Here is a 24,491-nt window from a genome sequence, read left to right on the forward strand (position 1 = left end):
TATGCCTCTATGTGGCGCCGGGAGAGCATTCATTTCCCAGGCGTTACGGAGAGCAAAATGGGGTAGAGACTTGTTAGGTTGGATCTCCGTCCCTTTTACACAGCCCTGGGATTTTTTGAGGCTTCCCTAAATGGGACAATGTTGCAACCGTCGCAGGCCCAGAGCTGAAATGTAAATGAGGCCAAAAAGAGCATTTGTGCTCCTTCAGCCTCATTTTCTGCCCACTATGAACGCTGTGAGTGGTAAATCCATAAATCATGTGAAGAGCATTGGTTAGAGGGTAACACATGAATCAGTATTTCACCAGGAAGCTGGCAATAGGCCTTGGACTAGATTTCCCCTAAGACTGAAGGAACTGTGGGGGCCTGGCAGGAAGGTGAAGAGGACCCTAAGGATAAGTTTCCACTTTTTTATTCAGCAAACCAGCAGATCGTCTGCCCGAGGCCAGCAACCATTCCGTGCAGCTGCAGGCCTCTCCTCTGATTCCATCCTTAATTCGCGGTGCCAGGTCCTGCCAGGGGGTGGACCTGTACCGAAGTTCAAGTGGGCCATGTTGACCTGAACAGGCAGAGCAATCTTCCAATGCACTCCGCTGTATTGTGCCTAGGTTGAAGAGAGTAAGAGGGACTTCTAGAGCCGAGTCTTGATGCCAAATAAACATTTTCAGGACAAATGTACCACAAAACCACAGCAGCCAAAGCCTTGCCTAGAAAGTTCTTGAAAGCATGGCTGCCAATGGTAGGGCGAAGAAAATGGGGGATGCACAAGAGGCCAGAGTTGGAGGAACGCTGAGTTCTCGGAAGGTTGTGGAGAAGGTTACAGAGATGCCACCCACATTCAGTGAATAAGTAAAAAAATTACAAAATATGAATTCTGTTTACTTCCATATGGTTCTAATTGCTCCACAAGGCGACATAGAATGTAGTTCTTAGATCTCTCCCTCTCTGAGACTCTCAATTGTCTTTCCACCTGTTAGGAAACAAACAGGTCTGCACTATTATTGAAACCACAAAGAACACAGTCTGCATCTTTGGAGTAAAATCAGCTGAACTGTTACTTGATAGAAGATACGTTTAACTTGTTGCATTCATATTTTCTTATGCAACTTTAAAGGTATTTACGGCAAGCATGGTTTCTGATATATTTCCACTTAGAAAAATCATCTACTTTTTATTTGAAGACTGACATGAGTTATAGGAACAAAAATAAAATAAATAAGCCATTTGGACAGTGGCCGTTTTCTTTTTAGACACGTCCCCTATGAAGTGTGTAAGTTGGTCAAAACTGGTGTTACAATATAGAAAGAAAGAATTTACATTTATATAGCGCCTTTCACGACCTCAAGATGTCCCAAAGTGCTTCACAGTCAAGTGTAGTCACTGTTGTAATGTAGGGAAATGTGGCAGCCAATTTGTGCACAGCAAAGTCCCACAAACAGCAAGGAGACACTGGGAGAACTCTCCCACTCTTCTTCGAATCTTTTACATCCACCTGAGACGGCAAACGGGGCCTCGGTTTAACGTCTCATCTGGTACATGGACTTGCATTTACTACACTGACCTTCGAAAATGCAATGGTCATATCAATAGAGATTGCACGGATATGTGCAATTCAAACCTGCATTGCTATATAGCTTGATGAACCACACAGCATAAAGCCATCCACACAGATGCTTAAATTGTAAGGGTATTCTCTTCATGATTAACACATATGACGTCATAATAAAGGTTACTCAGATTTCTGTGAACTTAAATATTTTTCCCCAACATAATTTTAAATCTGAAACTTTTTCTTTTATTCTTAGGAACTTCTTTTGTGGGCATTTTGTCTTGCTCTGGGCTACTGTTTTGGTTGACGTCTTTGGTTTCTTGTTGCCATTTTTTCTGCGTTGCTGTCAAAATATGAACACAGAGATTAGACTCAAACATGCCAATAACAAAAACATTTATTTTAATTATTACTACTTTTAGTTCAAAAAAACATACCACACAGGTATAACCATATACTTTGTTAATGCATGCTTAAACATGCATAACTTTTCTTCAAACACAATTCAAATAAAAATACAATTTTGTTTTATTGCACTTAAAGGTACACTGTCAATTCAAATTCAGCAGTGATAATTGAAGATTATTGTTTATGATATTAGCATGCAAATGCTTCACACATTTAAATGACATTTCTTTGTCCATATTTTAAATGGAGGTGTTAACCCATTTATTTTAAGCAGGTTAGTGTCTCTTTTAAAATAGGGGACAAAGGAAAGTCATATAAATGCTATAAGGATTCAGACACTAATATCAGAACCAGCAAATTTATCACTATAATAATGGCAAGAGATTAACAGTGACTATTATATTTAAAATGCAAACTTTAGTAATGGATTGTACAAACCACTTAAATGTGATAGACAGAAGGGCCCCGAAGATCTGTGGGCATTTTATCCCGGAATAAGTGCTGGAATCTATGCCTCTGGCATAGACCCTGTCAAAGTTTGCACGATGGGGGGAAGCCACCTAATTTAAATAACGGCAGTGGGTATCAAAAACACTAGGGATGCATCTTGGGCAGCTGCCTACCAGAAGAAGCTGAATATAAGGTGCCGGGACTGGGAAAGGGAATGAACCCCTGAAATGATTCCTTACCTGTGCCCCTTTATAAGGGGGGCAATAAGTTTTTCTGTTCAAGGGGAGCAAAAGTTTTTCTGTTCTTTGTGGGTCTAGGCCACAACCAAGGCCTGGACCCCTTGTTGGGTAGATGTTCCATCCCTAACAAGAGCCTGTTGAAAGTTTCCGGGAAAGGCCAGGACCTGACATATCCAGGTCTCAGCCGAGCTTGTGGCACTCCCAAAACATTCCCACCAGATGTTTGGCGGGAGGGCCGTGAATTTTAGGGCGCAAGATATTTAACACTTATAGGACTACAGAAGCACTTTAAGAGAAAAGTAAAATATATACATGATCAAATTATTTTCACTTTTCTGAAAATGCTGCCAATGTGCAGTATCTCATGTCTTATATTTCTACAATTATGCTCGATAATATAAAAGCCTGGAAATTTACATAAATAATTTGGAAGCGTGCATTATTTGAAAACAACAAGCGCCACAGAGAGTTTTGTAATAGGTTATGTGCATAGATATAGGGGTAGAAATCGCTCGGAGCGGCGAACCAACATTCCTCGCCACTCCATAGATTTATACTAACCCACTAACTTACCGTGGTCTTTTAGTCGGCCACTTCCTCTAATAGGAAGCGGAGAAGAGCCCAGCGTCAGATCAAACGAAGTTAGGACCTGGGAGAAGCGAGAGGATCGATCTCTCCCCTCGACCAATCAGATCGCAGCATTTTTGACAAGCTGCGTTCACTGTCTCTGCAGGCTTGGAGCGTTAAACCAGGAAGTGAAAGGTACAACATTAAAATCAATGTAAAAACAGTTATAGACAGCAAAGAGAGGGTAAGAAATAATGGAATTAAAGAGACAGAAGGGGAAAGTAAAAAAAATGAAATTTTTAATTTAAACATTTTTTTTTAAATTACCCAAAACTATTAAAATAAGGAGCAATGAGACTCCACATTTTAAAGTTCATTTTAAATTGATTGGCAGTCATTAAGGCTTACCGCGCTGTTAAAACTTAGCTTAGATCTGTATTTTTAAGCCTACCTATTTGGCGACGTAATTACTAACTTTCCAGCTGGGGACATAAGCAAGTTTGCACTTTTTCAATGATTTCTCCGATTGCAGTGTGCGATGTGCTTTTAATTCAAAGCTGTCATATTGCTGGCAAACCATTAGGAGCAAGTTCCGGATTTCCGTGTTTCACTGCGCATCTACGGATGCCGGAACTCGCTCCTTCATTTTGCCACTAACAACAGTGAGCACTGTTGAGCTCACCGTTATTTTGGAAGCGATTTCTGCCCCATTGCAACAGTATTAATGCTTCTGTTATAATAATCAGCCAGCATGGGTGAGGCACGATCAATAACATCGATTGAGTTTCCGGCTGTAATGCTGCAGACTTGTGCTCCAGAACTCGCTGCGCCTCTAGCCAAACTGTTCCAGTACAGCTACAACGCTGGCATCTACCCGGCAATGTGGAAAACTGCCCAGGTATGTCCTGTCCACAAAAAGCAGGACAAATCCAATACGGCTAATTACCACCCCATCAGTCTACTCTCAATCATCAGCAAAGTGATGGAGGTTTTGTCGACAGTGCTATCAAGCGGCACTTACTCACCAATATCCTGCTCACCGATGCTCAGTTTTTTTTCTGCCAGGACCACTCGGCTCCAGACCTCATTACAGCCTTGGTCCAAACATGGACAAAAGAGCTGAATTCCAGAGGTGAGGTGAGAGTAACTGCCCTTGACATCAAGGCAGCATTTGACCGAGTGTGGCACCAAGGAGTCCTAGTAAAATTGAAGTCAATGGGAATCAGGGGGAAAACTCTCCAGTGGCTGGAGTCATACCTAGCACAAAGGAAGATGGTAGTGGTTGTTGGAGGCCAATCATCTCAGCCCCAGGACATTTCTGCAGGAGTTCCTCAGGGCAGTGTCCTAGGCCCAACCATCTTCAGCTGCTTCATCAATGATCTTCCCTCCATCATAAGATCAGAAATGGGGATGTTCGCTGATGATTGCACAGTGTTCAGTTCCATTCGCAAACCCTCAGATAATGAATCCATCCGAGCCCGCATGCACATGACCTGGACAACGTCCAGGCTTGGACTGATAAGTGGCAAGTAACATTCACGCCAAACAAGTGCCAGGCAATGACTATCTCCAATAAGAGACAGTCTAACCACCTCCCCTTGACATTCGGCATTACCATCGCCGAATCCCCCACCATCAACATCCTGGGGGTCACCATTGCCCAGAATCTAAACTGGACCAGCCATATAAATACTGTGGCTACAATAGCAGGTCAGGGGCTGGGTATTCTGTGGCGAGTGACTCACCTTCTGACTCCCCAAAACCTTTCCACCATCTACAAGGCATAAGTCAGGAGCGTGATGGAATACTCTCCACTTGCCTGGATGAGTGCAGCTCCAACACTCAAGAAGCTCGACACCATCCAGGACAAAACTTCCTACCTAACAGCACTGTGGAGAACCTTCACCACACGGATTGCAGTGGTTCAAGAAGGCAGCTCATCACCACCTTCTCAAGTGCAATTAGGGATGGGCAATAAATGCTGGCCCACAAAAGCGATGCCCACATCCTATGAACGAATAAAAAAGTTAGGTGGTCTCAGTCAGGATGCAGAGGTCGGTGGATGGCGATCACAAGTGGGCATTCTGATTTTCCACGTCCCAAGACACTGAAGCCTCAATCTGGTTGAGATCAGTTGATTCAAAACAGGGATGTAAATAGGTGAGGTGATAGCTTTTAAAAAAAACTTGTTCTTGGGATGATTAAGTCAGAGGGCGTTACAAGTCAGGCACAGAACAACTAGACATAGTATGATGGGACTGGAATCACACTACATGGACCAGGCCAGGTAGAGATAGCAGGTTCCCTTCTCTAAAGTACCTTAATGAACCAGTTGGGTTTTTACAAGAATCCAACACCTTTCACAGTTATTTTTCCAGATTACCAGAATTCTCAATTTACCATGGTGAGATTTGAACTCTCAACCTCTGGGTTGTTAGTGCAATACCATAAGTATACAATAATTAGTATGAGAACAAGGAACCAAGAGAGGTGATAATTGTTAAAACAGTGAGATGGTGTACTGATTAGGAAACAAATCTAATGGTTACTGTGGATAAATCAATAAAACCAACCAATACAGTACATAGCTTCAGTATAAAGAGGAAATAAGAAGTTTCATTATCGGAGTACAAATCATAAAAGGTTATATTGTGACTATATAAGGCATTGATCAGACCTCATCTGGAGAATGGTGTGCATTTATTATCACCAAATCACAGAAAGGATATAATTTCCCTTGAAACAATACTGAAAGATGTGAGTAACAGATGGTTATGAGTAACAGGAATTGAAGTTATATAGAAAATTTACGTTGGGTTGTTTTCGTTGAAAAAAAAGACTTCAAGGTGATCCACCTCATGTTTTCAAGATTATGAAGCGAATTGACCAAATTGATCCAGAGAAATTGCTCACTGTGGTGAAGGATTTGCAAGCCAGGGTACAGATTTTAAAATTAGGAGCAAGAAGGGAAATCAGTAAGAACTTTCTTCGTCAAAAGGGTAATAAGAGTTGTGCAATAAAGAAAGACTTGTATTTATATAGCACATCATCACATCTCTCAGAAACATCTTGAAACACTTTACATACAATGAAGTACCGCAAGTGTTAGGTAGGCTAATGTGACAGCCATACTGCACAAAGCAAGATCCCACAAACAGTAAGGACATGAATCACCAGTAGTTAATTAATACTACCAAAAACAGATTAAGAAAGGAAAGTTTATCAGAAGAGCTCCCTGCTCTTCTCTGGATAGTGTCATGGGATCTTTAAAGTCTACTTGAACCACCAAATGGGACCTCAGTTTTATGTCACATTTAAACGGTGGCACCTTTGACAATGAAGCACTTCCTCGGTACTGCATTGGACTGTCAGCCTAGAATATAGAGGTAATTTCCAATTTCACATTCCCAGCCTCATTCATTGGGGGCACTTGTCAGAGGTCTGGGCAGGTGACCGATTTTCTGACGGTTAATTCATCAGGAGCACAAAGTTGGAAAATGACCTCTTACGTGCTCCAGTCCTTGATTAGGGCTTTGAGTCCATGACCTTCTGACTCAGAAATGAGAGTAGTGCTAACTAAGTTAAGCTGACAAGTTGAAGTCTGTTTAGATGGATAGTATAAATGGGTTCAAGAGACAACAGGATGAGTTTTCAAAGAGAGAAGGAGTGGGAGATGTAGTGGGAAGGCAGGTAGGTTTAGTTGATTCATTAGAAGAGGCTTGTTTGGGCCAAATGGCCTTTCCCTGTGACAAAAAGTTCTTATGCTGTAAATGTGGCACAAAGGACCCAGAATAACAAAGTATTTAACCATATTAAGCAGGGTATAGCTATGCACAGTCTTTGTCTCTCCCTTTAGTTTTAAATAAAATTTAAGTAAATAAAAAACATGCTGTAACCAAACCTTTCTGACCTACCTTTCGATTTTTGCAACTGCATTTCAGTGTTGTTTCAGTTTTCCTGGATAATGTTGTTATCTCCCGATTAAAATCAAAGTTATTTTGCTTAGCAATATATAATATAGAGCATGTCAAGCGGTAGATTGAATGAATTTCCTAGAATAAAGCACAAAAGATTTTAGAATAGTTTTAGTCTTTCATACTATGCAAATAAATAGTGAGACACAGAAACAAAGAGAGCAGAGGTAGAGCCAGAAACCATTACCAAGTGCTGTAACAATTCTGTTTGTCCAGACTAGCTTACGTAGGGCTACGTAGTTACGGGATCACAAGATACGTTTGGATGAAGGTGGTCTTTTGGTCCATTTGATCTCCTCCTTCCCGAATAGTCTCTTAACTGTCTCCCCATTATAGCATTTAGCTGCTTCTGAAATGAACCTGGTGTCTTGTAATCAACCACCATTCCTAGAAACCCATGCCAGCTGTTAATCAGCCTCTACATAAATTACTTCCTGGTATCTGTATTAAACTGGTCCTTTATAACATGGAACTTTCTCATTCACATTAAGTACCTAATATGCCTCTACAAGATTTTCTCTAGGACATCTACTTTTGAGGCTGTAGAGCTTAAGCGGCAACCAGAGCTGTACACGATATTCCAGGTGCGGCCTGAGCATCATATACTTTCTGCTTCACTTCTGGATGGGAGGGGTTGAACTCAATTGGTTTATCCAGGCATCCGATTCACTTTATTTATTACTGGTATTATTTAGAACATTCTGGAGGAGGAGGGTGAACAGCCAGAGGTTGTGGTCCATACCTGTTCCAACGACATAGGTAGAAAGAGGGATGAGGTTCTGCAGGCAGATTTTAGGGAGCTAGGAAAGAGATTAATAAGCAGGACCTCAAGGGTAGTAATCTCCAGATTACTCCCGGTGCCGCATGCTAGTGAGTATAGAAATAGGAGGATAGAGCAGGTGAATGCGTGGCTGGAGAGATGGTGCAGGAGGGAGGGCTTTAGATTCCTGGGGCATTGAGACCGGTTCTGGGGGAGATGGGACCTGTACAGGCCGGACGGGTTGCACCTCAACAGAGCTGGGACCAATGTCATCATGGGAAGGTTCACTAGTGCTGTGGGGGAGGGTTTAAACTAATTTGGCAGGGGGATGGGCACCAGGATGTAGCAGTGGAAAGGAGAAACAAGGATTGGGGGAGACAAACAGCACTAGAGTAAGAAATAGTACGGTATTAGGTGGGATCAGACTAAGAGAGAATACAAGAAGGTCTAAGATAGGTTTACAGTGCATGTGTGTAAACTCACAAAGCGTGGTAAATAAAGTTGGTGAGCTGTAGGCGCAAATAGCCACATGAGTATGTGATGTCATGGCGATAACGGAGACCTGGCTCAAAAAATGGCAGGATTGGGTACTAAATATTCCTGGATACAAAGTGTTTTGGAAAGGAAAGAAAGGAGAGGGGGTAGCAGTATTGATAAAGGAGAATATTGCAGTGCTGGAGAGAGAGGAAGTCCTGGAGGGATCAAGGACAGAATCTATTTGGTTAGAGTTAAGAAACAATAGAGGTGCCATTACTCTAATGGGTGTATTCTATAGGCCACCAACTAGTAGGGAGGATATAGAGGAGCAAATTTGCAGGGCAATTAGAGAGGTGCAAGAGCCATAGAATAGTGATAATGGGGGACTTCAATTATCCTAATATAGACTGAGATAGTAATAGTGTAAAGGGCAGAGAGGGGGAAGAATTTCTGAAATGTGTTCAGGAGAACTTCCTTGATCAGTACATTTCTGGCCCAATGAGGAAGGAGGCATTGCTGGACCTGGTTCTGGGGTATGAGGTGGGTCAAGTGGAGCAAGTGTCAATAGGGGAACATTTAGGGAACAGTGATCATAGTATTATAAGGTTTAGATTACCTATGGAAAAGGACAAGAAGCATTCTAGAGTAAAAATACTTAATTGGAGGTAGGCCAATTTCAGTGAGTTGAGAATGGATCTGGCCTGGGTAAATTGGAATCAAAGATTGTCGGGCAAAACTGTAATCGACCAATGGGCGACCTTTAAAGAGGAGATGGGTTGGGTTCAGTCTAGGTACGTTCCCACAATGGGGAAAGGTAGGGCAACCAAAGCTAGAGCTCCCTGGATGACGAAAGGGATAGAGAGTAAGATGAAGGAGAGAAAGGGGGTGTATGATAGATATTAGGTTGATAATACAAGTAAGAACCAAGCTGAATATAGAAAGTTCAGAGGGGAAGTGAAAAAGGAAATAAGAGGGGCAAAGAGAGAGTATGAAGCAGAGAAAGGAGGCGTATGACAGATGTCAGGTTGATAATACAAGTTAGAACCAGGTTGAATATAAAAAGTTCAGAGGGGAAGTGAAAAAGGAAATAAGAGGGACAAAGAGAGAGTATGAGAATAGACTTGCAACTAACATAAAAGGGAATCCAAAAGTCTTCTATATGCATATAAATAGTAAACGGGTAGTAAGAGGACAGGTGGGGTCAATTAGGGACCAAAAAGGAGACCTACGCATGGAGGCAGAGGGCATAGCTGAGGTACTAAATGAATACTTTGCATCTGCCTTTACCAAGGAAGAAGATGCTGCCAAAGTCACAGTAAAAGAAGTAGTTGAGATACTGGATAGGCTAAAAATTGATTAAGAGGAGGTACTAGAAAGGCTGGCTGTACTTAAAGTAGATAAGTCACCCAGTTTGGATGGGATGCATCTTAGGTTGCTGAGGGAAGTAAGGGTGGAAATTGCAGAGGTACTGGCCATAATCTTCTTATCATCCTTAGGTACGGGGGTGGTGCCAGAGGACTGGAGAATTGCAAATATTACACCCTTGTTCAAAAAAGGGCATAAGGATAAACCCAGCAACTACAGGCCACTCAGTTTAACCTCAGTGGTGGGGAAGCATTTAGAAATGATAATCCAGGACAAAATTCAGTCACTTGGATACGTGTAGATTAATTAAGGAAAGCCAGCACGGATTTGTTAAAGGCAAATCGTGTTTAACTAACTTGATTGAGTTTTTTGATGAGGTAACAGAGAGGGTTGATGAGGGTAATGTGGTTGTTGTGGTGTATATGGACTTCCAAGAGGTGTTTGATAAAGTGCCACATAATAGGCTTGTCAGCAAAGTTGAAGCCCATGGAATAAAAGGAGAAGTGGCAGCATGGATACGAAATTGGCAAAGTGATAGGAAAAAGAGAGTAGTGGGGAATGGTTATTTTTCGGACTGGAGGAAGGTACACAGTTGTGTTCCCCAGGAGTCGGTACTAGGACCACTGCTTCTTTTGATATATATTAATGACTTGGACTTGGGTGTACTGGGAACAATTTCAAAATTTGCAAATGATACAAAACTTGGAAGGGTAGTAAACAGTGAGGAGGGTAGTGATAGATTTCAAGAGGACATAGACAGGCTGGTGGAATGGGCTGACACGTGGCAGATGAAATTTAACGCAGAGATGAGTGAAGTGATACATTTTGGTAGGAAGAACGAGGAGAGGCAATATAAACTAGAGGGCACAATTCTAAAGGGGGTGCAGAAACAGAGAGACCTGGGGATGTATGTGCACAAGTCGTTGAAGGTGGCAGGGCAGGTTGAGAAAGTGGTTAAAAAAGCATACGGGATCCTGGGCTTTATAAATAGAGGCATAGAATACAAAAGCAAGGAAGTTATGATGAACCTTTATAAAACACTGGTTCGGCCACAACTGGAGTATTGTGTCCCATTCTGGGCACCGCACTTCGGAAAGATGTGAAGGCCTTAGAAAGGGTGCAGAAAAAATTGACTAGAATGTTTCCAGGGATGAGGGACTTCAGTTACGTGGATAGACTGGAGAAGCTGGGGTTGTTCTCCTTAGAACAGAGAAGGTTGAGAGGAGATTTGATAGAGGTGTTAAAAATCATAAGGGGTCTAGACAAAGTAGATAGAGAGAAATTGTTCCCATTGGCAGAAGGGTCAAGAACCAGAGGACACAGATTTAAGGTGATTGGCAAAAGAACCAAAGGTGACATGAGGGAAAACTTTTTTTTTATTACACAGCGAGTGGTTATGATCTGGAATGCACTACCTGAGGGGCTGGTGGAGGCAGATTCAATCATGGAATTCACATACACCTATTTTTAATTCCAATATGCATTGACTTACATTTGTTGACAATGAAGTTCATTTTACACTGATCAGCCAGGTGCATGCCCTATCAATTTCCCATTGTAAGACATTGGCTGCTTGCTTTAAATCCACAGTTCCCCCTGCCTTGGTATAATTTGCAAAATTAACTGCCTTGCATTGCAACAGCAAATCTAGATCATTAATATGCACCAAGAATAGGAAGGGTTCCAGCATGTGCTTCTGAGGAATGCTTACTCAATATCTCCATCTATTTTGACTTTACTACCCTAATGATTATCCTTTGCTTCCTTCTCTTTAGTTAGTTACAAATCAACATCCATTTTTAACTTTGAAATTAAAACCGACATTAACTTAAAAAGGAGTCTCTCATTTGGTACTTTAATCAAAGGCCGTTTGGAAGTCCCGGTACACGACATGAGATGTGTGTGAGCTCTTGTCTTTGTGGGTCGCAAGGGTTCATACCATGGAACCTAAGAGCAACGTTTCAGCCTAAATTTTCCTCTCTGGCGGGATTTCCACCAGTAGCGTTGTGGGGCAAGATCTTTGGCTGCCCAATTGAACCAGTGCTAACCCTCATAAATTTTTCAGTGTCAGGTTCATTGAAAGAGCCAAAGTGGGCTAATGGCAATATTTTCACCTCCGATTGGAAGCTTGCCAATAGGTGGGTGGGGGAAGCAACATACTGGTGCAGTATTTAAACACCTGAAGCAGCTTAAAGGCCCAGGCATCATCAGGACACATTCTTTGTTAGCAAGCAGGTCTAAGAATTGTGGCACAATGTGTGAGAGCTCTGCTGCAGGGCACAGAACCCACAAGTTTTGAAAGGCATCAGTGGAATGGCTGCTGGCCCAAAAATGGATGTGGCGATAAGACAGAGGGCAGAAGCAACCTGCCTCTTCACATGGCAACTAAGTGCTCCAATTAATGTGTCAGCTGGGGCTCATTACTAGTACTCTCACCTCTGAATCAGAAGGTTGTGGGTTCAAGTCCCACTTCAAGGACTTGAGCTGATATTCCAATACAGTACTGCACTGTCTGAGGTGCCGTCTTTTGGATGAGACGTTAAACTGAGGTCCCATCTGCACTCTCAGATGGACATAAAAGATCCCATGGCAATATTTTGAGACGAGCAGGGGAGATTTCCCTGGTGTCCTGGTCAATATTTATCCCTCAACCAACACCTAAAAACAGATTATCTAGTCATTATCACATTGCTGTTTGTGGGACCTTGCTGTGCTCAAATTGTCTGCAATGTTTCCTACATCACAACACCTCAAAAGTACTTCATCAGGTCATTAAAGGCACTATATAAATGCAAGTCTTTCTTTTTTTAAATCACTTTATTAGGTGAGGCGAGGCAAGAGGAGGCAACCACGCCTTACAAGAAGGCAATGCACGAAGTACGTCTGCCACTTATAACAACCTCCCCCTCACTGTGTTGAAGTGCTTCAAGGACTTACCATTAGTGTTCATGAGGTTCTGTGGGGTCCTTTAAACCCCCAGCCTGTGGGGGAGGGAGGCGGGGTGAAAATAATAAAGGAGGCCTACCTATAATTCTTCGCCTTGCCCCCAAAACACCCACAGACTCTTCAGTTGGCGGGGGTCAAAGGCAGGATATAGTGCCAATTTTATGAGTGCTCCAGTGCTGATGAATGAACCAAGAAAGCCTGGGAACAACCCCTCCCACCTCATTAGAGATGCTCCGTCCGATCTGCACCTACCGTAAAAATAGACCAAGTTCCATCCCCCTGTGGAAATCCTGGGGCAATGTTAAAGGGGTGGGTTCCCTTGGGGCAAGGACTAGGAACACTGGCCCTAATATACCATGGGAAGCTTCTGGTGATGTCAATACATGCAATCACAGAGGTCAGACACACAGCTTCAAGAATGACTTTCCAGGCTCTATTGCCAGCACTAGTTAAACATATTGGCCCTGAATTTGCTTGATTTTTTTCAGCGCTTGTACTCACTGAAATCTGCAAATTAGAACGGATGCCACTTATGCTAAGTTTGTGATCGGGTCTGGGCCATCTGACAGTGGACACCAATAATGCTGGAACTCGTTATAATATATGGAAATGATCTGGAACGGAGTAAGAGAGCCCAAATCCTCATTGCATCAAGACTAATTCACGATGAGATCAAAGATGCATAATTGTTGCCAAAATCAGCTGATACTGACAGAAGTGCTTTACTTTTGAATCTGCAGCCTGGAAAAGTCTTAAAAACTGAATTATTGACTTCCAAGAGAGCTTTCAGATGCAAAGGTTTTTTGCTAAGAACCTGGACAGAATTGACCCTGCCTGTGACAGCCTGAGGCCCTGTGCAACCACTCGGAAATGTTTCAATCCCCAAAAGGTAAGAGGTTCTGAGTTATCATTATGGGACTCCCAACTGGCATTTCCTTATGTGTTATTTTAATGAAGGAGCTGCAATATAGGATAGAGCAAGGGAGGGCAGCATTTGAGGAGAATGTACCCCATAAGATATTAGGCCCCCCCCAACCCCCACAAAGAATTTACAGGCCATGCAGATCTTATAAAAGGTGAAGAGCTCTGTGTTACAAGCTTGAATTACAACAACGAGGCCACAGAAAAGCTATGCCACCCTTTGCATGAAGATATGCAGCCAGGATCATTTGCCCAGACAGCTCTGCATGTGGTAGTAAGTTACTTTGGTGCCATTGACTCATTTCAAGCAATCACAGGCGACCTGTGTAATATCACCCAGTGTGCCATCTGGGCACATATTCATCAGGTCACTGACACCATTTTTAGGAAAGCAGGGGAATCCATTCAGTTTGACATGACAGCATGACAGAACCATACAATTTTTGGTTCCCCAAAGCGCAGGATGCAATACATGGCACTCACTTAGCATTGTGAGTGCCTGTAGTAAAGCCACTAAACTTTCTGAATAGAAAGGGTCTCCACTCACTAAATGTACAGATCGCGTGTGACCTGAAGCAAGAATTCTGCAAGTCAATGCCAGATTTGCTGGAAGTTGTCATAAATCATTTCGCCTCAGGAATTCGGCCCTCCATTATCTCTTTAAGGAAGAATCTGAAGTAAGCAGATGGCTTGTGGGTGATAAACCATCCTCTCTGCTGCCATGGATTATGACCCTTCTGTGAGTTGCAAGAGCAGCAGCTGAGGAGCACTGCAACAAGGCAAAGGCTTCTACAAGAGTTGTAATTGAAAGAATTATAGGGGTCTTAAAGGGGCATTTTCACTGCCATGATAGATCTGGAGGGACTCTACATAGTTGTACCGCCTCGAAGGCAGGTATATCCTTCCTTAGGTAAGGAGACTAAAACTCTACACGGTACTCAAGGTGTGGTCTCACCAAAGGCCTGTACAATTGCAGCAGGACTTCCTTTCTCTTGTACTCCAATTGCCTTGCAATATACCTTTCTTTTTGCTTTTCTAACCCCCCACCCCCAAGAGGACCAGGTCTCATAGCTGGTGCAGAAGCACTCCATGCTAGCTGTGGGAGATGGTGGGATAGTGCAGACTGCAGATTAGTGGGTGCCACCAGAAATTCTGGGGTCTATTAAGTTAAATATTCAGTGATGTAAAGGGCGTGCAAATTTAGCTTGCAATGTCAGAGTCACGTCCATGGTGGGGGTGGGGAGGAGATCAGAAACTACATGGGAAGGTGCCTCTCAGTTGTAGAGGCACAGTGAATGGGTTGGCACACTGGGGGGCAGGGGCACAGAGAAACTCATGTGAGCCTAGATAGTCTGTGGTGACATGCAACTCGACAACATTAGGGCATAAAAGTTGGGCCCAATCCTGTCTTCACTCAGCATCCACATGTGCACTTTCATAAGAAATAGGAGCAGGAGTAGGCCAATCGGACTTTCGAGCCTGCTCCGCCATTTAATAAGATCATGGCTGATCTGATCCTAACCTCAAATCTAAATTCATGTCCAATTTCCTGCCTGCTCCCCAGTAAGGGTTGCTGGATAACAAATCAGGGAAGCAAATCCTGGTCAACCTGCCCATTCCTAAACCACAGATTAAATTGTAGCATTCATATCCCCACCTTGACTGAGATTTGCTAACTCACTGCGGAATGAATCTGGGCCTTCCTGACCTGCATGAGTCAGTTACTCATTGCCTTAAGCAGCTGGGCCACTGTGCTTCAAGTTTTTTTTATAATTGTTTTCTGAACTCAAGATGAGGTTACAGCATCTAAATACAGTGACATCACTGAATACCAAGCATCTAAATACTCTGACATCACCAAGTATCAATGTATTCAATCTGATTGCTGCTGTGTGGATGTCATCATGCATCAATCATGATTGTGAGGTACTAACTGTAGGTTTATCAATTAATGAATTTATCTGTAAATGTATCTATATTTTTAATTGTTAGATTCATATTAGGAATTCTACTGCCAATTAAGCCACCCTTTAACATCAAACTCTAACCAGTTGACTATCTTTCTCTTGAAATTTTGTTCAGATACAAAACTAAGTGCACAAAAGGAACAATGATTGATAATTTCTGCACTGATTTATTTATGGAAATTAGATCTAAAATGCACAACAAAAACAGGACTTGAAATCAGCTTACCTTCCCATCAAGGCAAAGAGGTTTTGATTTCTGTAGTTTGCTACAGTTGTTATTATAACTGTTTGAATCCAAAAGTACTAACTAAAGAAAAAACAGGTATTCAGTGTATATTGTTGAGACTTAACATTTTTAACAATCTAAATTCATATAATTGTTTTTGTTCCTTACCAGTACATACCAAGTTTTGCAAATCTTGAAATATGACATACTGGAAGTCATTCATTACTTGTGTCATATTTAAGTTTCTGTTCTTACAAGAGAATGCAATGTTTGGGATCAGAAGAATCATCAGGGAAGGAATACCAAGGATACACCTAAAGAAAACTGAATTACAGTAATCAGGACTCAAAATGTGATTGTAACCTTGTTGAGTTCAGAACATTTAGTTCTGCTCATGCTTTTTTGTTACATTGAATATATGTACAAGCACATTCACACCATTAGCTGTATTCATATTCAAAGCCAACTGCCTCTTGAATTTTACATTAAGTCAGACGTTTATCCAGAATGCCTTAAGGCTCCAGAACACTTCAACATATTTATGGACAGAATTATGACCGCAACAGCTGGTCACTGGCTGCAACTCACATCAATTATACCTTTTGAGTTACTGATGATATGGTTATTTTTCCTGAAAATTAATGGCATGTCAAAAACCCTTATCAAAAGAACCCACCAAGTTTAGAATAAGAATCAACTAACCCAAGACAAAACCAATGCATGTCCATCATCAGTCTGTCAGCCACTTTGTTTCTAAGTAAGCAATTACATCACTAAGTGCATCATTTAGTTCGTCTAACTTGGTTGCAACATTCACTACAACAACGTTACCATAGAAGTGAAAGAAGAATTACTCTTCGCACATCTATCACGTCCAGCCTTCAACATTTGTGGTGGATTAGAATGGTTAGCCTGCAAATGAAGCTTCAAATCTAACGTGCTGCTGCACTACCAACACTACTTTATGTTGTCTCTGGTTAGGGCCTATCAGCCTGCAACGTGTGATGTTATTGCCACCTGCTCTAACATGAGCTGGCACCACCATTTGAAAATGGATTAATGATTATCCATTACCTGCAGTGCTGGCTAACTGGGTTGTCACGTTACTTTAAACATACCGCTCGACAACCCCAAGGGCAATGATTAACAAAGTATTTTTTGCCAATCTGCAACCACCAGGATGGAAATGTCCTTAGGGACATCCTCAGGTTTGCTGGGGCTGATCAATGAATAATGATCAAATAGGACTCATTCTATTAACCACCTGATGAACATCACAGAGAACAAGTGGGCCTGTCATCGCCATGTTTCTGAGTCCACACAGATCATATCAGCCAGGTGGCTTCATTTGATTCAATTGTTCACTGATCTTCTGAAAATATCTTATTCTTAATAACATGATGTAATATTATGATGCAGTTTAGTGATTTTCCATTCTGTGAATCACGTGATCCCAGCATCCACTAAATAATCATCTGCAGCAGTTCAGTTAAAGGTGCCAGACTTTAAATATTAATAACAATTCTCGTAAACAGTGTGTTTGTAAAATAGCAACTCTCAGCATGAACGTTAATCCAATCTTGGGGTTTCTGGTAATTTCTTATAAAATAATCACACTGCACACATATAAATTGTGATATCATTTCCACTCCTGGATTAACACACAACCCCAAGATCACTCATGGGTATCTCTATTATATTTATATCCTGATATATTAGTTTTCTTCTATGCTTTCCCCTGAAAATCCTTGGAAATGTTAATTTTCTCACAAATTTAATATTAAATGTGCACTTTAAATTTATGGATAATAACTAATTTGTTTAATTTGTTTTTCAAAATTATATTTTGATCTTTGTATGATGCGTAACAATTTGAGGGTTGCAAGTGCTAGTGACTATAATTTGAATATCCAGGGATGGAGAATGCACAGTAGAAATTTGGATCGCTAACAGGCCTATTTATCACCATAGATTCATCATATTTGAACAATCGGGAACACTGATCCTCGACTGACTGCTCTTTATCAAGTTTAGTGAATGGTTTTGAACCAGTCGCAACACTGCTGCGATTATCAGAGCGCATTAACTCAATAAATGAGAAATGGATCTCTTGGCCCCTGTAAGGAACAAGCTTTTTATCAATAGTTCCCTCTTGTGATCTGACCAACATTTATCCCTCAACACTGCTAAATCAGTTTATCTGGTCATTTATACCATTGCAGTTTGTGGGGCCTTGCTACGCGCAAACTGGCTGTTATACTTGCCTACATTACAACAGCAACGACACTTCAAAAGTACTTCACTGGCTGTGAAATGCACTAAGGCATCCTGAGTACATGAAAGGTGCAATATAAATGCAATTTCTTTTCTTTCTCTTATAGATATTTTGAGCCGAAAAGTTAACCAGAAATGCAATGATGAATTTCATGTGCAAGAGTTACAAATTTGAAGACAGCAATATTCAGCTCTGGACCATATGCCAATCCACATGCAAGAAAGCAAGCCTTGTAGAAGATCACTAGCTGGGTCAATGCCATGGCCACCATCCTTTCAAGGTGGTAGGAGGGCAGAGACTTTTGTATCTGAATAGCCACATCTCAAAGATGAGTATCTCCATCTCTGACATCCATAATGTTCTGGATCATTGATTGACTGAAGAAGTGGAAACCTCAGTGATCCAGGAATTGAGAAACATACAGGCACTACTCCACAATTCTCTGGCTCTGGTACTTCTGACACAGGGTCTGCTATCCAATTAAGAATACAGTCAATCATAAGCAAGGACACTGATTTCCAGTTTATAGAAAAATGGACAGAATCGCAGAGTTTTATCACCAGAATATTAGTGAAAATCCTGTACTCCCAAGTAATAAAAATGGAATATGACTTATTCAATCACCATAAACCTATGAGTCCAGATATAAATAGATGTAATCACAGAATTCAATCCCTGAAATATTGGTAAAAAGTTGGAATGCCATCTGATAAGAATGGAATATAATTTATTCAGTCATTGTAAGTTAGTGGCTTTCACCATAGGCACGATTTGCTCAGTTTATAGGTGCTCTGTGCTCAGACTGATCAGTGGCAGCCTTGAGGAGATGCCAATGGTCTACATATGCCACCGGTCTACATATGCCACCACAAGCTCAGAAGTAGGATATCGCAGCTCTAGCAGTAGTCTATCCCTAATATCATGCAACAGTCTGGCCCTAATATATTGTACACAGGAACGCAGGAAAGTACAGGACCAGGAAAAAGTCTGCAGTCTACCTGGCTGGTCCCAAAAATCTAACACCACTCACTCACCTACCTCCTCAAATTCTATCCAATTCTCCCTTTAATGTTTCCACACTTTACCTCCATGCTTCCCTTGGCAGTTGATTCTATATATTTACCACCCTCTTTTTGTAAAGCAGTTAAATCTAAACTGCCTGTGTACCTTCCCTCTTCTAACTTTAAGCCTATCATTAAAGTACAATCGTCTTGGCACAAATAATTCCCTTAACTGAAATGGCTATCAGAAGTTTGGGGAAAACCTATCAAACTTGCTCCTTCTCTAAAAGCATAATGTCAGTCACCAGAGGACAAATTTAAAGGTTATTATGCTACTGGCTTGGCAAATACTTTACCACCTTAGAGCCAGCCTTTAGCTAGATTTGAAGGCTACAGATACACAGGTCTCTTAAACATGCAGAAGCTACATGACCAACTTAATTTGATCCACCTCTGATTCTATGATCTGCACTGATGTTTTTCCAACAACTTTGACAACCTGGTCCCGACACCAGAAACAGGCATTGATAGCTTGGTAATCTCCATCCCAACTGAGGGACATGTCGACCCGTGCAGCATCTCAGTTTCTGGGTGCCCATCTAATGTCAGAATAATTTTGGACATGGTGAGCTCTCCACCCTGTCCCAAAGTGTCAGTGTTAAGTACTTGCAGGTCTGGTGCAGCACACCAGATGCAGCGCAGCTTCTTTAAATCTAGCCAGAAATATCCTATACCAGCACTCTCTAAAAAACCAGTGTGATCTCTCACCGGTTATTCCAATTACCTCACTGCATACAATTGCTTATATGTGCTTGATAATAAAAGTTTGGGCTTGTACCTACTAACAGCTAGGCTGAGGCTGTGCAAACTAATTTTACAAAGGAGCCTTGAAGCCTGCAGAGGGGCTTTTCATCATACTTAAGCTGGCTGCAAACTCAGGGATGTGAGCTAACCTGCTGTTCCATCCAATCCTCACAATGCACCCACATTATGAAACACTTTTATGAAAGGGAAATTGTGTTGACAAATCTATTAGAGTTTTTTTGAGGGTGTAACCAGCAAGGTAGATAAGGGGGAACTAGCAGATATAGTATATTTGGATTTTCAAAAGGGATTCGATAAAGTACCACTCAAGAGGTTGTTACACAAGATTAGGGCTCATGGGATTGGAGGTAATAGCACAGATAGAGGATTGCTTAAAGACAGAAAACAGAGAGTAGGAGTAAACTGGTCATTTTCGGGTTGGGAGGCTGTAACTAGTGGGGTGCCGCAAGGATCAGTGCTTGGGCCTCAGCTATTTTCAATCTATATTAATGACTTAGATGAAGGGACCGAGTGTAATGTATCCAAGTTTGCTGACTATACAAAGCTAGGTGGGAAAGTAAGCTGTGAGGAGGACACAAAGAGTCTGCAAAGGAATGTAGACAGGTTAAGTGAGTGGGCAAGAAGGTGGCAGATAGAGTATAATGTGGGGAAATGTGAGGTTATTCACTTTGGCAGGAAGAATAGAAAAACTGAATATTTTTTAAAAGATGAGAAACTATTAAATGTTGGTGTTCAGAGGGATTTGGGTGTCCTTGTACACGAAACACAAAAAGTTAGCATGCAGGTGCAGCAAGCAATTAGGAAGGCAAATAGCATGTTGACCTTTATTGCAAGGGGGTTGGAGTACAAGAGTAAGGAAATCTTGCTGCAATTGTACAGGGCTTTGGTGATACCACACCTGGAGTACTGTGTACAGTTTTGGTCTCCTTACCCAAGGAAAGATATACTTACCTTAGAGCAGTGCAACAAAGGTTCACTAGATTGATTCCTGGGATGAGAGGGTTGTGCTATGAGGAAACATTTAGAAGAATGGGCCTATATTCTCTGCAATTAGAAGAATGAGAGGTGATCTCATTGAAACATATAAGATTCTGAGGGGGCTTGACAGGATAGACACAGAGGATGTCTTCCCCTGGCTGGAGAGTCTGGAACAAGGCACATAGTTTCAGCATAAGGGAACGGACATTTAGGACTGAGATGAGGAGGAATTTCTTCACCCAGAGGTTCGTGAATATTTGGAATTCTCTACCCCAGAGTGCTGTGAATGCTCAGTCGTTGAGTATATTCAAGACTGAAATCGATAGATTTTTGGACTCTAAGGGAATCAAGGGATAAGGAATCGGGTGGGAAAGTGGAGTTGAGGTTGAAGATCAGCCAGGATTTTACTGAATGGCGAAGCAGGCTCAAGGGGCCGTATGGCCTACTCCTGCTCCTATTTCTTACGTTCTTATGTTGTTATCTAACTCAACAGCGAACCAATGAAACAGGTTTATCTAATAAGTTCATGGGAAAAGTTTATTGCCTCGAGCTATGCTAAAGAATTCTGACATTTTAATGTTTCGAACAATCAAAGTTGTAGGAAACAACTGCAAGATGGTGGCAAGTTATCAGATAACCACCTTGAGAGAAAATACATACAGGGTGAAGCAAGTAGTGGTTAACTATTCTAGCTATAAGGGGCAATTTTCTGACTTTGCATTCAAATTAATGATCGTAATATCATGTGCAGTGAACCCCAATTTCCAATATGAGGCTCACTGCTCAGAGCACAAAATTGGAAAATCACCTCTATAATACTTACTTTCTTCAGTCAGAGGGTTGTGAACCTTTGGTATTCTCTACCCCAGATGGCTGTGGTTGCTAAGTTGTTGAGTATGTTCAAGGCTGAGATAGATAGATTTTTGGACTCTAGGGGAAATCAAGGGATACGGAGATTGGGTGGGAAAGTGGAATTGAGGTCAAAAATTGAAAGAGCTATACAATTAGTCTCACTCCCCTACTTTTCCCCCATAACCCTGCAAATTTTTCCTTTTCGAGTATATGTCCAATTCACTTTTGAAAGTTACTATTTAATCTGCTTCCACCACCCTTTCAGGCAGTGCAACTCATCCCCTCTAGCAAAGAGGAAAAGTTCACATATGCATTTATGCTGTCGCTACGGAAAGTGAGCACAGGAATTCTGACCCCATGCAATGTCTTATAAATTAAGTATCTCTAAATATGGGTCCGGAAGAGCACTGGGTGCTTCATTTGTTGTGCTTATGAATCCTATTCACTTACATGTGGAATGGCAGCCGGAAATAATCCGTCAGTCAAGTGACTTCCACTTTTCTTGGTTTCAACTTTATTTTTCTTACTCGTTTGGAAACCTTCAAAGAGGCTAAATGTAGTTTTACTCTTGCACAATTGACCCTCCAACCAACACAAATACATTCACAATCTGATACTGAACGCGGCTCATCTAGAACATTCCAGTTAAATTCACCCAACACCCTGATGTTCCAAGTTTTGAAGACTAAAATATTTCCACTTCATTAGCTTCAGATCCATGAACAGGGTTTTTAAAAAAAATATATATACACAACACTTCCTTGTAATCACTGCCAACGAGTAAATAACTTACTATTTTAACTATCGTGTCATTCTCGCTTCACTGCTCGGCCGTCCATTAATTCGGGTTTCCTCCTCCCTTCATCCCCACACTTCTCCTTCAGCTGATGCCGGATTCACTTTTCCGACACATTCATTCACTGGGATTTCTCTCCTTCCCCATTAGTTTCCACTATTCGTTAATCCCGGTGAAATTGGAACGATTCATTTTGGGAATTTCCCTTTTACGTCGAAGCGAGGCGACTCGGAGTGAACCCACTTTCACTTTTGAGGGAGGCGGGAGACCCGCTCACACCGGCAACACCTTCCCGACCAGGTGCCTCGGAAGATGGCCGTGAAATCCAGGTGCAGACTCGGCTCCCAATGAATGAGAGCGGCTTCCCCGGGGAAAACCTCCCTCCCTCCGCCCCGAGGGCCCTGCTCGGCCAGGGCTGGACCTGGACCCGCACCCGGACTGGACCTGGACCCGCACCCGGACTGGACCTGGATCCGGACCCGCACCCGGACCCGGACTGGACCTGGACCCGCACCCGGACTGGACCTGGATCCGGACCCGGACTGGACCTGGACCCGCACCCGGACTGGACCTGGATCCGGACCCGGACTGGACCTGGACCCGCACCCGGACTGGACCTGGATCCGGACCCGGACTGGACCTGGACCCGCACCCGGACTGGACCTGGACCCGCACCCGGACTGGACCTGGATCCGGACCCGCACCCGGACTGGACCTGGATCCGGACCCGCACCCGGACTGGACCTGGATCCGGACCCGCACCCGGACCCGGACTCAAGTGTTTGCCGCTCAGTCTCTCCCTGCGGGATTCCGGCTCCTGTCAGTGCGGGGACATTGGAAGGAAAGTGGCACAAAGTCTGTGAGAAAGCAGCTTTTTAAAATTATTATTATTAACTTGTATATCCGCAGACACCGGGCTGTCATCGGATCCCTCTTGCATTTTTTTAATCCACTTACCATTTGTCATTTTATTCCGAGTCACCGTAAACGAAGGAAATCCCACTCATGGCGAATGATCGCCGCCCCGGATTAACGCGCTTCCTCATCAATCGCGAGGGGAGAACCGACTCTTCCCGCCCGCCTGGCACATCGAGAGCCGCTGGTGGGCGGCGGTATCGCTGCAGGTGGCAAGTGTGAGGTGGGGCAGGGGCCAAGATTCGCATCGCGCATTCAGCATTCAGCCTTCCTCTTTACTTTCACTTTCAGCACACACACGAGTGGAGGCAATCCCGTGTACACATGGTCCCCCCACCCGGGTACACACGGTCCCCCCCCCCCCCCATGTACTCACGGTCTCCCCCCCCCCCCCATGTACTCACGGTCTCCCCCCCCCCCCCCCATGTACTCACGGTCTCCCCCCCCCCCCCCCCCCCCATGTACTCACGGTCTCCCCCCCCCCCCCCCCCCCATGTACTCACGGTCTCCCCCCCCCCATGTACTCACGGTCTCCCCCCCCCATGTACTCACGGTCTCCCCCCCCCCCCCATGTACTCACGGTCTCCCCCCCCCCCCCCATGTACTCACGGTCTCCCCCCCCCCATGTACACACGGTCCCCCCCCCCATGTACACACGGTCGTCCCCCCCATGTACACACGGTGTCCCCCCCCATGTACACACGGTCGTCCCCCCCATGTACACACGGTCGTCCCCCCCATGTACACACGGTCGTCCCCCCCATGTACACACGGTCGTCGTCCCCATGTACACACGGTCCCCCCCCCCCATGTACACACGGTCCCCCCCCCCCGATGTACACACGGTCCCCCCCCCCCCATGTACACACGGTCCCCCCCCCCCCCATGTAGACACGGTCCCCCCCCCCCCCATGTAGACACGGTCCCCCCCCCCCCATGTAGACACGGTCCCCCCCCCCCCCCCATGTAGACACTGTCCCCCCCCCCCCATGTAGACACGG

At 43.3% G+C, this 24,491-nt stretch overlaps 1 protein-coding gene across 5 annotated transcripts; it reads right to left on the reverse strand.

The window, feature by feature from the left end:
• Positions 1-395: 395 nt before the first annotated feature.
• Positions 396-23,770, reverse strand: LOC137306685 (interleukin-7-like). Of its 5 annotated transcripts, XM_067976044.1 has the most exons (6): positions 23,533-23,770; positions 21,751-21,857; positions 16,027-16,172; positions 15,849-15,929; positions 7,127-7,264; positions 396-1,891 (listed from the first exon to the last, which is right to left on the reverse strand). In XM_067976044.1, exons 3-6 carry the CDS (start codon positions 16,135-16,137, stop codon positions 1,733-1,735), a joined length of 489 nt encoding a protein of 162 aa, XP_067832145.1. In that variant the 5' UTR covers positions 16,138-16,172; positions 21,751-21,857; positions 23,533-23,770; the 3' UTR covers positions 396-1,732. The 5 variants fall into 5 exon arrangements, with proteins under 5 accessions (XP_067832145.1, XP_067832138.1, XP_067832131.1 ...); XM_067976037.1 differs by lacking the exon at positions 21,751-21,857 and having other exon boundaries at positions 16,027-16,162; XM_067976030.1 differs by lacking the exon at positions 21,751-21,857.
• Between the last annotated feature and the right edge of the window lie 721 nt (positions 23,771-24,491).

Source organism: Heptranchias perlo, chromosome 3 (assembly GCF_035084215.1).
Source record: "Heptranchias perlo isolate sHepPer1 chromosome 3, sHepPer1.hap1, whole genome shotgun sequence".
Taxonomy (NCBI): Eukaryota; Metazoa; Chordata; class Chondrichthyes; order Hexanchiformes; family Hexanchidae; genus Heptranchias; species Heptranchias perlo.

What these genes read in the sequence shown, in the direction of transcription:
- LOC137306685 (XM_067976030.1), bottom strand. An exon ending in CTCTTTGCCTTGATGGGAAG is followed by an intron (nt 7,265 to 15,848) that starts GTAAGCTGATTT and finishes GCTTTATTCTAG; the next exon opens with GAAATTCATTCAATCTACCG. An exon ending in GCAGTTGCAAAAATCGAAAG is followed by an intron (nt 1,892 to 7,126) that starts GTAGGTCAGAAA and finishes ATATTTTGACAG; the next exon opens with CAACGCAGAAAAAATGGCAA.